The sequence below is a fragment of the Nasonia vitripennis genome (genome assembly GCF_009193385.2).
Source record: "Nasonia vitripennis strain AsymCx chromosome 4 unlocalized genomic scaffold, Nvit_psr_1.1 chr4_random0007, whole genome shotgun sequence".
Taxonomy (NCBI): domain Eukaryota; kingdom Metazoa; phylum Arthropoda; class Insecta; order Hymenoptera; family Pteromalidae; genus Nasonia; species Nasonia vitripennis.
The window spans coordinates 1,009,595-1,024,170 of record NW_022279643.1 but is presented as its reverse complement, the minus strand read 5'-3'; the positions used below and the strand labels follow the sequence as shown (position 1 = coordinate 1,024,170).

The window sequence follows — 14,576 nt, the reverse complement described above, 5'->3', positions numbered from 1 at the left end:
CATGCAGTTTCTGAGTACAACCTGGGTCATCAAAGAAGTGCTGAGATACTTGCATCAATTACAAACAGTAAGATGACAAGTCACGCAGAAAAAATTACGCCTCAGAAGGATAAAAAAAGGAAACTCTCAAGTGAAAAGAAACATGAACCAGAGTCTAAAGCTGCAAGAATTTCAAAAAAATATAGCAGTAAACGACAAGAGTCATTAAAAGTACAATCAGAAGGTGTTACATATGGTGCCGGATGTTTCTAAGTGAGTTCTAAAATTTTATATAAATTTTATGATAAGAGTATAAATATTAATCAAGAAAATTAATAATTTTATATAGTTTTACAGGATTACAGGATTTGAGATTATTATTATCTGATGACCGAGATCAGACTGATGCTTAGTGACGTTATGTAAATATAAAATAAGAAGATATTAATGTTAACATTAAAAACCAAAGTACGGATGATTATGAAATCATTTTGTAAAGATTTATGTACAGTGAAATAGATTATTTATAAAATATTATGAATAACAGTACTTTTTTACAAAAACCTCATTTTCTCAGCTTTATGTTTTGAAATATACAAAATGCATCCTGCGCAATGCATTTCCGTTTCATGATTCCAGCAAACTATGGTGAATTCTTTGTTATTTTAACTGCAAATCATAGTGATTACATTTTTATTATAGCCCATATGATATATTAATGGCAAATCCAAGTCCATCAAAATTTATTGTAATTTAACTCACTTTATTATTAATTTGATGCATTCAAATGACATATTTATTTATAAAAATAAAAAAATTTATTTGAAAATCTAATCACTATAATTCTTTCACATCGGCTTAAAGATTACACTCAAATTTTCTGGAATCATGAGATGCATATGGGTTGCGCAGGATACCTTAGCAATATAGCTAAATTATAATAAAAAATTCTGCTTCATCTGCATTATCCAACTAAATATTATATAAATTGGGCTGAAAATTTACATAAAATCATATTTTTTTATATACATAATGAGGTCAAAATCTTAGCTGAATAGATCTGAAGGGGGGGGGGGGTGAAAACACCCGAACCCCACCTTAAGCGTGTAGAAAGTAATTTTGGCAGCTTGTTTAAATTTCCTGATGAAAACGGGTCATGAGGAAATCAACGAATAATTATTTTGGTCCTTAAGGTGAATAGCATAACCTTAATAGATAGGTGGGCGAATAAACGGTTCATTCACTAAAATTTAAGTACAAACAAAAAATTGTAAAAATATTGTTTTATAATCAAATTAAGTTATTTTTTTAACTTTTTTCTTGTTAAGCTTTTATTATTAATATGCATGGTTATAAATCTATTAATAACATAATATTTTATAATATAGGTTGCGAAGGCAAAAAAAGCAGCGATGCATAACAATTTAGAAATTAGTGAAGTAAAATGCGAGGTCTCCTTACAAAGTTTATTAGAACACACTATAATGAGATTATTTGAATATTTGAAATTAGATTTCAATGAAGATGCAAACACAGAATTAGTTCTTCTAGTAAAATACGGCTTTGACGGCACTAATGCTAATAGATACAAGCAAAAGTTTATGTATGAAAGTAGTGTGATTAGCTATATTTTTTGCTCTTCTTTAGTTCTATTACAGTTGCTCGACAAAAGTACTGGACAAATTTTTTGGCATAACGTAAGGCCATCATCGACTCGATTCTGTCGGCCTATAAAAATTCTATACGAAAAAGAAACTGCTGAGCTATGTAAAAAAAATAGAAGAAGATCTAAAATTAGAAATAGATCAGTTAGAGAATATTGAAATTGCAGGATGTAAAGTAGGCTTTGAAATGATGCTAACAATGATAGATGGAAAGATGCATACAATAATATTAATAATAATAATAATAATAATAGATATTTTATAGTCTAAAGCCCTACTGAGAATAATCGTATGATTTATGCCATGATCATTGATATGATTTATCATATTAAAGATTATTTATCTGATTAGATCTGATTATCATCCCAAATCACATTCGATTAATCAAATTAAATCAAATGGTTAGTGGTACATTATTTAGATAATTCATGGTCATTGATAAAAAATGATGTGATAAAACATATGATTAATCATATACTTTTTCAGTACGTTATATGTTTTTAGATATGATTATTTTCAGTAGGGATGATCATTTTGAATATTTGTATTTCTGTGGAGAAAAGATATCAAAATTATTGGTGTGAGTTTTCTAAATGATTTACTGATTCTTAATATCTGACTAATAAGTAAAAAAAATTTTATTTTTTCAAATTTATTTCAGGTGCGCAGTGCCCTGAATGAGACATCATCTCAAAGATGTTTTTTATGTGGAGCTACGATATCAGAGATGAATAAAATTGATAATCTCCTTGTAAGCAAATAAAAATATCAAGTATAAAATATGGATTCTCAGTTTGACATGCAAGAATTTGTTTTATGGAGCTTGTATTACATATTTCTTTTTGTATGAAGCTTAAAATCTATTTGTGAATAACTATGAACGCACCATCTCAAGGTTCTGGCAATACCAATGATAATAATACAGCCAGAACATTTTTTAACAACGTGGATATCGTTGCCAAAGCCACAGGTAATCAATCTAACTTTCGTTCATTATGCTTCACTTTAAAAATTTAATTAAAAATTTGCTTAAAAAATAGTAAACTGATTGGAAATAGAATGAGTTAAATGTTAATAATAATGACGAAGTGATTTCTTAGATACTACGGTACGCACAACATGCACAAACACACACACACGCGCGCGCACAAACACACACACACGTGCAAGTTAAGTGTACGTGTTGCCGTGTGTACGTAGGTTCGCAGGTAAGTAATGGAATTGGGTATCGATTTCAATCACGTTTATTTGGTACGTTTTTACAGCTTTAAGACCCGACAGAGACTGGCTCGTTGTCGGTGCAAGAGCCTTTTTAAAACGGTCAGTAATTTGCTTGTTTCATCTCTCCTTCTTTTTTTCTTTATGTATGCTCCGCTGTACGTGCCAACAACCGAAAGCATAAACATCCTATTGTTGCAGGTTTCGAGAAGCTTGAAAGTGATCGATATGGCATGTGGAAGGCGATCGATAACAGATAACGGCTACTACGGTTTACATAACTCCTGCCCAAGTTGAATGATGTCCTCGTCAGTCATAATTTCGGTATGTTGTGGTTTCTTGCTTTTGCATTTATATTTATATATGATGAAAATTATTCCAATTATTAGAATTACCATGACGATTACAAATGATGTTATTGACATGTGGAACTTTATTCCAAATTTTGTGAATACCGGTGTCTCCATCGTAGGTATAGCCTGTGTCTTCAATGGCTTACATCTCCGCTGATGACTTTCAATTATTAGAGGTTAAACTTCTGGCGTCTTGAATTCTCCGAGACTGTCATCCACCCTGTGTCCTTGTATCAGCAAGTTGTTTCCTCTAAAAATCTTTGTTCTGTAGAATATGACTGTTTTTATTACTTTAAATCTGTATTCGATAGTTACTGGATATTAGTGTCAAGTTACTCGAAAGAGGATATGCCAATGCCAGAGGTGCATTCGTTGAAATTATAATTGCCTTTGAGTCTTCTGCGAGGATCTGATAACATAAATAGTCGTTTTAAAATATCAATTGACATCTCCTTGAAAATAATTTCATTATTGACCCATCCAGCTTCCATGGTATGGTTATGATCTCCGTCTGATTTCTTCGGTTGATTATAGCAAGTCTTTGAAATAGGGAAAATTCAATGGAATTAAGAATAGGAATTTTTATTGTGTATATTATAAAATCATGGAATACCACGACTAATCCCTGAGCAAATCGGAAGTCCAACAAATTATGATAATGCGATAAAAACTCATTTTGGGAATAAAGTTCTAATAGATGAGCTTTATACTCGATATTTGTTCGTGGGTTAATATTTCTAAATTAAAACTTTCATCGGTAAAAACGAATGATCTTTTTATCTTTCTTAATAAATTTAGAAAGTGTTGTTCCTGTACAATAAGAATTATAACTGTTTCAAATAATTCAAATCGCGTATGTTTAGCCATTAAGAGTTGTCATAATATTTTGTAAATTTTTCTTAATTATTTCAGTATTTTCATTTATCTTTTTACTAATTTAGTTCATACAACTAATTGATTTGTTTGAAATAAATCAATCGGTTTCAAACAAATCAATTAGTTGAATATACAACTAATTGATTTGTTTGAAACCGCAATATTTTCATTTTGTTGCTTCACAAAATTTTCCAAATAATTATTAATCTTTTCCAAGTCATCTGAGTCTGGATTCCCGAATATATATTTTATCTCTAAAAAAAAAAACTTAACCAAAGTAAAAAGGTTAGGCACGTTTGATGTTTTGCGTATCATCATGCATGTCAATAATTTTGTTTGCATAGTGAAATTACAGATTGAAAAGCAACTGCGATCAATTTAAAAAAGTCAAGTTTACAATCATATTATTTTATTTATAATACGGAAAACAAAAAATCATTATGTTTGATTAAAATCTGAGTCGAATGATTGGTAATTTAAACTTAAGTAATATATTGATTAATTACAAATAACTCTCACGATATTTACTACGTAACTTGCCATGCCCCTTACATTTTGTTCATAATACATTCTTTTACACTTAAAATATTTCGTTTTATCGCAATAAAAATTTTATGAGTTTATGTACACGAATAAAATATGCAGAAAATTACACTTACAATAATACCACTCGATGAACAAGTATGTACCAAGTACAAAATGTAAGGGGCATGACAAGTTACGTAGTCAATATGTGTGGTAGTTCAGGTGAACTGCCTATACTATTCAAATTTACTATGTTTCTCCGGTTGTATTGGAATCCTGCTGAAAGTTTTCAGTTTCTACATTCTCTTGGTTTTCATAGTTGCTATCATCTCCATTAATATTTTCTCGTTCCTCGTTATAAGCTACCTTCTCTAGTTGCTGCTCTTCCTGATAATGCAATTTTTTGGAAATAAAATTCGGTGATCCGGTATTCCTAAAGAACTAATTTTGAGGGGCGAAATTATTTGACCGGTTGTTTTGATTATTATTTGACCTATTGGTGTTTCTAGTATTAACCGACATTGGTTTAGGTTGAGGGTTTTGGGTAGGTCTTCCAAAATTATTTGCAAACATCGGTACAAAATTATTTTATGCATTCGCGGGTCTGGGTGCAAATAAAATTGGAATTTTATTCGCTTTGAAGACATTAAACGATCCGTTATTTCTTTCACAATAAACAGGGCCCCTCTGGCCCTGGTTATAACACGGCAGGACAGTATTAACCGAGTGTTATAATATATATAGATATACTTGCAATGTATAACTAGCGACTTTGTCGCCACCATTTTTCTGATCGCGAATTAACTTTATACTCCCAATAGTTAATCTTAATTTAAATTGCTTTACTGAGATTTGATTTGCGGCTTGAGCCATTTTGCTTTTAGATCAGTCGTATTTAAGGATAGGGTAAAAATAGGAGAATAAGAAATTTCAAAGACTTACTTTCTTCTTTGATGATTTTAGCTGAATCCCTGCTTGAAGGTAGGCTTCAAACTTAAGGTTCAAAAAATACTGCGACAAAGGGGTTGAAACACCAGCTGCTTCCTCTCTGATGATTTTCGTCACGAGATTGGAGGAGAATCTTGATTCGACAGCCTCGCAGTATCTTGTCCGCAGCGCTAGTTAAGTGTACGTGTGGTCGTGCCTACGTAGGTTCGCAGGTAAGTAATGGAATTGGGTATGGATTTCAATCACGTTTATTTCATACGTCTTTACAGCTCTAAGACCCTACAGAGACTGGCTCGTTGCCGGTGCAAGAGCCTTTTTAAAACGGTTAGTAATTTGCTTGTTTTATTTCTCCTTCTATTGTTCTTCATGCATGCTCCGCCGTACGTGCCAACAAACGAAAACATAAACATCCTATTGTTGCAGGTTTCGAGAAGCTTGAAGGCGACCGATACGGCATGGGGAAGGCGATCGATAACAGATGACGGCTACTACGGTCTACATTACTCATGCGCGCGCGCACGCAAAAAAAAACACACACACACACATAGATAACTTATATGAATAATTTTTTTAAAATACATAATTTAAACTCTACATATTTTCTGAAAACTACGCCCTTTTACAAAATTTTCGCAACATTTTACTATTTTATAGGTTTTAACCATAGTTCATTATATCGTTCTCGAGTGATTCTGGCTGTCATATCTTCTGAAAAAGAATTGATAATGAAGCTTTTCGTGATTACTGCAGAGAGATAGCAAGACAGTATGCTGTTTGTACAATTGGTACTATATGCCTCCATCGATGCAGGTCATCCTATTGAATGGATATCAGGTGCTTGATGGATTGTTTTTGCCTATTGGGATTCTGTCTGAAGAGGAACAGGAGGCAAACAATAAAAATGTTAAAAGATTTTGTGATGAATTTTCTAGAAAAACGTCTAGGTTAGTACTTTTAATGTATTCAAAATATTTGAATAACTATATATTAATACTTATCAATACATTATTAGGATTGACACAAATACAGATATGATTGAGAGGTTACTACTGTACTCTGATCCGTATTTCTGATCTATAGAGAAACTTCCGAAAAAGACAAATTAATTTTTAACAGATGATATGATAAGGTTGCTATCCCTAGATGATGATCATTATGATAGTAATGATGATGATGATAATCATCACGATTCTTCGAGTAATGAAGATAACTGTTAATGTTGTTGTGTGTATTAAATAAAATGTTATGATATACGACAGACTACTTAAGTTTATTTTGATGAACCTCTATGTCGAAATTATGTAAGCAAAAAATATAATACAAATCATACACTTATACTTTTTTTATATTGACATGATATATTCTAGTTATTTAAAGAAATTTAATTAACAATATCAAACAAATCAATTGTTTGATAATATTTGACTTAACGAGGGTTGTTTGTAATAAAAATTTAGAGCAGAACAATTTTATAAGCAATAGTACATTTAACGCAATCGATTTTTATAAAAAGCACGTATTTAAATAATTTATAAGATCATCTGCGTTTTTACTTTATTTAATTTTTTTTTGCTTATATTTGCGAGTCTTAACAGCGTAATACTGCTTTTCAGAGTATTTTTTGAGGTTATGGAAGAACGGGGGCTACATAGGCCAAAACAATGGTGGATTCGTGTTCAGCGGGAAAAAATACATAAGAATAAGCTTTTTGCTCATTATTTTTTTCTTCCAGCTAGTCTTAATGGCATATAACTGCTTTCCCGTAATGATATTTGCGACTATTAGAGTTATGCCAGACCGCCATTTTAAACTCTTCAAGTGAATCTTTCCGTAGGATTTGGATTCGGAAAGTACACTAAAAAACAAAGATTTTTACCAAGTTTCAGCTCATTCCTCTGTAACCCCAATTGAATCAAAATGTTTGTCCAAACTCTTTCAAATGGCCCCACTGTGCGGCGCTGCTCCACGCGCTCACTCCCGACACAGCTCTCCTAAGAGACACACGTGCCTGACGATTGCTCCGAATTTTCATAGTTATCCCTACGAATTAATTCAACTAGTGTCAATTTTCATTTTCGGGAATGATAAATAAATGCGGAAAATACCCTTTATTCGCGCACGGTGGCAAACCAAAAGTTTCGGGTATTGGGCTTAATGGCATGTGAAAATAATTCAAACTATCGATAAATTTCGTCCGTCCGCACTGTATTAGAACGATATTTTTTCCGTTGAGCACGACTTGAGGATTTGCGTTTTCATGCTTTTCCACCAAGTACTTTAAAATGAATTAAGCATTGAACCCGCTAGCGTTATGCGCGATACATATGATACGATGGGACGCTGATTTTTCACGAATGTACAGCTCAACGAATCGACGTACAGGATCTTCCCGAACAACATATTTGCGTATACCGCAAGTTTCGCAGCGCTCGCTCAAGTCCCTACGCGTCAGACAGTCTGTACACACTTGTTGAACAGCGCACAAATTCGGCACGTGCAAACGCATATCCGTTCGGTTTTTAAATAAAGAGTCTCGCTGTGTTTAAAATCATAAAACACGTAGAGGTACTTTTTCGGGATTTCTATTGGTCGTTTCGGCGCACGCACAACAGGCATGTAACACGCATCGTTTGTTAAGTGTTTAGTACGGCAGATTTTACAATACGAAATACCGCATTCGTGCTTTCCACGATAAGTGTGTACATGTTCAAGACAAGTTTGACATATTTATACCAAGTCGCGAACTTTCTTATTTAGTATTTTATACGAACCCAAGGTCTTGTGATTTTCGAAACAAGTAATTCAGAGAAAATTTATAAAACAATCGTTGCATTTAATTAATTGAACATTATCTTTCTTACAGCCAGGCGTGACAAAACAAGCGGGACATACCGACTTATACACGTGCTGATCTATGTAATGATATTTTTTATTACAATACGCGCAAAAAAATTTACTCTTTGCAGCACCTGTTAAATTTAAAATTTTGTCGTAATGATGCTCTCTCGTCGTAAGAAATATTAATTATTTTCGAAAGTTGTACATCACGTATAGTAGCACGTCCGTCGAAAAAAGGTGGCTTGCCAGAACTAAAAGAATTACTATCGTACACGACGACTGCTATATGTTAACAAAGACTAGCACGCTTCAAACCTTTCTAGAAGAGTAGTACTTTTCATTTTTCACCGCAAAGACTAGCACTTTTCACTCGTTTTCTGCAAAAAATATAATCCAACACTCCCACTTGATGGAAAATATTTTGGATGTTTAATTGATCACGCAGGATACGCACTCGCTATTTAGTAAAGCAATTACGCTTAATTGCGTTACAAGGTAAATTTAATTTGCATCGCATCTGGTGCAGCTAGATCGCTTCTTTTGTCCCATGCGTTAGCGCGGTGTATTTCGATTCTGTTGTTGATAACGATACTATACTCTGGCGCTGGCTGGACCAACAGATTAATCCACCATTTAGCAAGAATACTCAACCGCTTCGCGATCTACGAGTTTCTGTTCATCTGGCATTGTCAGCGTTAGTATAACTGCACATTTCCTGACTCCCACTATTTCTGAATACTATATAATACGTTCTTCAATTTCCACTCTAGCAGCAAATAAAAGTGAACAGACTTCTTCGCAATAAGGTATTCTATCATTCTGTGCACATTCACTTGCTTCTTTATCGAAAATTACGCCAGGTTCGTAAGAACACTGACTGCATTAGCATCATTCATACCAAATTTATTAATAATCTTATTTCAGATTATTAATATAATTCTTGCTAATACAATCTTACTAATATAAATAGATTAAATGATCATAAGTTTACGATCCGAACGATCGCACGTAATCTCCATACCGACAAATTTATTTGCCTTATTTTCCGTGATCTGAAAATTGCTTTATAAAGGGTGAGGGTGACAATTTCGAAAAATAAAAATTAGAAAGGGTAAAGATTAGAAATTAAAAATGTATAAATGAGCTTTCAAAAATTTACAAAAATGTTGAATTAAAATATCGCAAAAGGTGATATTTGTAGTTAAAATATTGCAAAAGCGATATTTTTAGGAATTTCCAAATTTAGGTTTTCAAAATTATACCTTTCGTTATAATTCAATTCGTAATTTTTGCCTTTTAAATATTTATTTTCAAAATTTTTACCCTCACTCCTTTATAAATATAAAAATATTCTAGTACAATATTTATCGCAGCTTGGCATTTACACGTAATTTAGCTGTCATCGACGTACAATGCCAAATTAACTACAAAATTATTTATCTCGACGACGAACACGCATTTGTCGCTCTTGTAATCCAAAGAACTTCTTGTTTCGACACCGTGGAGATAGCTTAAATCCGTAGAGGCTTCACTGTATTCTGCAAGCAGCACCCTCTTTAATGGTGTATCCTTCGGTTTCCTGCAGATAGATTTATTCTTGCAATACCCGTCAAAAAATCGATGTCTTTCCGCTGGGCGTAACCCCTTGCAACATGTCGCGCTTTGTATCTCACGCTGTTGTCGTGGGTATTTCCCTTAATGAAAAAAACCTATTTGCTTCCGATCACGCGTTTACCTTTAAGTAACTAGACTACACTCCACGTGTCATTTTTATTAAGCGCGTTGACCTCTTCTTAAACAACTCTTTGCCACTGTGCCGCATCTTTGCTTGACATCGCTTCAGTATACTTGATTGGTACGGTGTTTTCAAGGTATGCTACAATCAAACCGTATCAATCTATCGCATTGAGCCGAATTCTGTCGCGGAGACGTCGTCCTTGAGTTTCTGCTGGGGCTTTGATTGGCTGCAGTTGCTCGTTGATCTCGTTACTTCCCACTTCATCAGCGGACAATTGATCTGGAGCTGTTATATCAACGGCTTGTTGATATCTGCTGCTTTTTTTCAACCGCTTCTTGCACCTCTCCTAAAGCAAAATCGATTTCAACTTGAAATACGCCGTCTTTTTGCTGTAGATTTGTGTGGCTCCTATATTCGTTGACTCACCATCGTAGCCTACGATGGTTACCATATTACTTTTATTGTCGAACTTTTACGCCTCTCTTCGGGTTGATTTAGGAATGCGTCTGTACTGAATACCCGTAGATGTTTGATTTCTGGCTTTCGATTAAACTATTTTTCGTACGGTGTTATAGTTTGCCGTTGCTGCATAACTACACAATTTAATACGTAGCAGGCTGTATTTATCGCTTAGGGACAAAGTTCTAAATTTACCTTGCTGTTGCCTAAAAGCATTGCTCTAGCACTTTTGACGATAGTTCGTATCTCCCGCTCGGCTCGTCCATTCTGCTCATGAACGAACAGTGAAGAAAATTCGTGGATTATACCTCTACGTTGAGAGCGCGCGCGCATGCGTCGAGTTGCGCGCCGCCGGCCCCGCTTGCGAGCGCGCGAAGGGCCTGCGCGCGCGGATTCCTGTTCGGACTGCCTAGCGCTTCGCACGTTTGGCTTCCTTACGCTTTTCGATTTTTTTGTCTTCTGACGGTGAGCCAGTGACTTGTTCTTCTCAGAGCTATCACTGTTCACCTCGTTCTGCGCCGTGTTGGTAGTGTTTAGCGGAAAATTCGCGATCGCGTCGTTCGCGTGTGTGTATTTGTGCGAGTGTGTGAGTGTGCCTCGAGGCGATAGTCTTAAGGTTTGTTGGCGAAGGTGTCCACATGTTGTACGTGACTCCTTCGGGGCGAGCGAACAGCGGCAACACCCCTTGTTGCCCTCGTGCCAAGCGTCTGGCTCCCCGAGACGTCGGGGCGCGCTTGGTGCACGGTTGCGGACCATCCTTTCGCTCCCCAGGCCTGGCTTCCAGACCTCCAGGACCAGAACGGAAGCAGCGGCGGACTACGACGAGGCCTGCTCAACGCCCTCTTCAGCGGCGGTTTTTGCGTTCGTCTTTGCGGTAAGAGAGCTCTCTCTGCGTGCGGAAAAGGTACCTCGCGTTTTTGCGTTTGCGTGCGTTCTTTCACTTGAGTTTTTTCTCTTTTAGAGTCACTGTTCTCTTTCTTTTATTTGTATAGTTTCCCTTTCCTTATTTTCAATAAAGCTTACACTTGCTGAGGCTTTTCCCTCTAAACCGTGAGGGTTTTTACGCCAAAGCAAGTGCTTTTTGTGTACCGCGAAATCGTGTGTGTTAATTAAAAAGAACCCTTCACTCACTCAACCCTTTCCTTTTGTTGGAACTCACTCTGAGTTCTTTCATTCGTTCTAAGATTATTATTCATGGTGCCCCGGGTGAGGAGTGAGTGATTGGTTTTTTCGTGCGTTTTTCTTTGTTCTATCGGGCATAATCGTGCGATAAACGTAGTGTATAAAATCTGTACACAAACGCGTTCACACTGTAACGACTTTTTCCAGTAGCATATTATATCTCTGTTGAAGTTCCAAGTATTGTTTTTCTCAGCCTCAGTGTGAACGTTTTGTATAGCGCCGCGCGCTCTTGTTTACATACTCGGTCGGTCGAGCGCTCTCGGAAGCGAGGCCTTGCGCCGCGCGCGTGTGTTGACGTTTGCGGATTAGGGAGCGGCGACTTCTTAGACACACTGCGGTTGTGTCCGCGGATTAGCAGCGTGCGTGCACGACACTTATTTTCTTTAAGTTTGCGTTACGTATAGGGAGACTTTGCGAGCATCATGGCTCCTATTGCGCTGAAGAAGCTGACTGCATTACAGACGGCTCGAGAAGCCGAAATTGAGAGCATTCGTACACGCCTGCTTGCTAAGCAGCGTGATTCGCTTAATAAAAGCATGGTCCAGGCGCGACTTGATGCTGTTAAGCAGATTTGGGTGGAGACTAGGAAGACGCATTCTGAAATTGTCGTTAGGGACGATGCAGAGACAGATGCGTATATTGCAGATCAATGGTTCGATCGCATTCAGGGTGTTTACGAATCGGCTCTTGACGAGATCCTAACACTGCTTGCTTTATTCGACAAGCCTGATGCTGATGATAGCGCTAGTATGGGGGAGTCGGACTCAGATCCTGAGGTTGTCAAGCTTCCGAAAATTAGTTTACCTACGTTCTCAGGTAAAGACGAGGACTGGGCTAGTTTTAGCGATCTTTTCACTTCTCTCATGCATAGTCGTTCTGGCATTTCTGACGTCACGAAACTGCAGTATCTCAAGTTATGCTTGACTGGTGTGGCTGCAGAGCTGATCAAGGACGTGATGACAACCAATGCGAATTATGCGAGCACTTGGCAGACGCTTAAGGATCGTTATAGTAATCCTAGGTTGATAATCAATAAACTCTTGACTTCGTTTTTAGAAATTCCGCAGATGAAGAAGGAATCGGCTGCTGAAATGCATGCGTTCGCTGATGAGGCCAAGCGGATCGTTCGAGCTTTGACAAATTTGAAACTTCCAGTTGATCATTGGGATATTTGGTTTGTTTTCTTGTTGTCCGATCGCCTGGATCCGGAGTCTCGGAAGCTGTGGGAGGCTGAGCTGAGTGAGAACGACCAGGAGTACGTGCCGGAGGCGGACGAGCCGGAGCGTGATATCAACAGCGCTCTTCCTAAGTTTTCAGATTTGCTTAAGTTCCTTGAAAGAAGAGCTCAAGCTCTTAAGATGTACCCTTCGGAGCGCAAGGCGGAGAAGAGACCAGCTTCTACGCCAACATCAGGACCTCAGCCTCGGAAGGTTTTCCACGCTAGATCCTCTCGTTTGTCTGGAAATTCTAATTGCGCCCTTTGTAACGGCACGCATCCTCTCTCGAAATGCTTCAAGCTGAAAGACAACAATCCACACGAGCGGTTGGCAACGGTCAAGCAGTTGCAGCGTTGCTTTAATTGCCTCGGATCTCACAGAGCCGCCATCTCAACAGTCGTTGCATCGTCGCTTTGCTCGAGATCCCAAGATCGCTCATGCGTATCGAGAATTTCTGAAGGAGTACGAGGACCTAGGGCACATGGTTCGAGTTCCAGAGTCGGAGATTCGGCGTGAAGGTGCGTGGTACTTGCCGCATCACCCAGTAGTGCTGTATTTATTGTTGAAAATGAAGATTAGGGTCGTTTTTGACGCCTCTCGACGCACTCGGGATGGTTGGTTTCTTAACCATTTCTTGTTTACAGGTGCTCCTCTTCAAAGTGACCTCGCGTTGATTTTGCTTAATTGGCGTCGATATTTATTTGTGTTTACAGCTGATATAGTTAAGATGTTTAGGCAGATCAAAGTGCAGCGCGAGGATCAAGACTTTCAGAGGATCGTTTGGGCTCCTACGGCTGATTCACCTCCTGTCGATTATCGCTTAACGACAGTCACTTATGGGACGGCTTGTGCTCCGTTTTTAGCTATTCGCGCGCTGCAATAATTAGTAGAAGACGAGGGCGCTAGATTTCCTCTCGGTGCTGAATGCCTCAAATCCGAGACATATGTGGACGATACTTTCGCTGGATCAGACGAGCTTTCCACTGCGGTGCAGAAAAGGGTCGAGCTTACTAAGCTCTTAGGCTCGGCAGGTATTTATCTTGACAAATGGGCTGCTAACCATCCAGAGCTGCTTCCTCCACAGACAGGACAGGGCCCGGCAAAGGAGATCGATATGGATGAATCAGTCAAAACACTCGGCGTTCACTGGAATCCTGCTCAGGACAAGTTTTGTTTCTCCGTTTCAGATATCACCGAGCTATCGAAGGCTTCGACTAAGCGCTCCATTCTCTCCAATATAGCTCGTTTGTTTGATCCACTCGGGTGGCTTTCGCCAGTTACAGTAACTGCGAAAGTCTTGATGCAAGACTTGTGGATCCAGAAGTGCGACTGGGACACGCCATTGCCAGAGGATTTTCGCGAGCGATGGTATGCTTATTGCAAATCGTTGTCTGAGCTGCCGTCCTTGTCAATCGATAGGTGGTTAGGCGTCACTTCCACTCGTTCGTACCAGCTACACGGTTTCTCGGACGCTTCTTCTCGAGCTTATGCTGCTGCTGTATATCTGTGAGTCGACAAGGGAGACGGCACATTCAGTGTATCTCTTCTAGCTGCCAAGACGAAGGTTTCTCCGGTAAAG

General features: G+C 37.7%; 2 protein-coding genes across 9 annotated transcripts in view; one reads left to right on the top strand and one right to left on the bottom strand.

Annotated features, from left to right (window-relative positions):
* The window catches only part of LOC107981524, a 62,550-nt gene extending 56,592 nt beyond the window's left edge, over positions 1-5,958 (bottom strand). Inside the window, exon 1 of one of the 2 annotated variants that reach the window (XM_032602036.1) lies at positions 5,558-5,958. The gene's annotated coding sequence lies outside the window, so the exon portion shown is untranslated. The remainder of the gene's footprint in view (positions 1-5,557) is intronic. The other variant, XM_016987550.3, reaches the window with a different exon arrangement.
* LOC103316546 overlaps positions 1-14,576 on the top strand; it is a 463,261-nt gene that overhangs the window by 293,921 nt on the left and 154,764 nt on the right. The window contains exon 8 of one of the 7 annotated variants that reach the window (XM_031929970.1): positions 2,305-2,552. The exons of 5 other annotated variants lie outside the window; for them this stretch is intronic. In XM_031929970.1, coding sequence (XP_031785830.1) covers positions 2,305-2,406 — 102 coding nt within the window. In that variant the 3' untranslated portion in view covers positions 2,407-2,552. Of the gene's footprint in view, positions 1-1,367; positions 2,028-2,304; positions 2,553-14,576 lie in introns of those variants that run through there. One more of the 7 variants, XM_031929965.2, reaches the window with a different exon arrangement.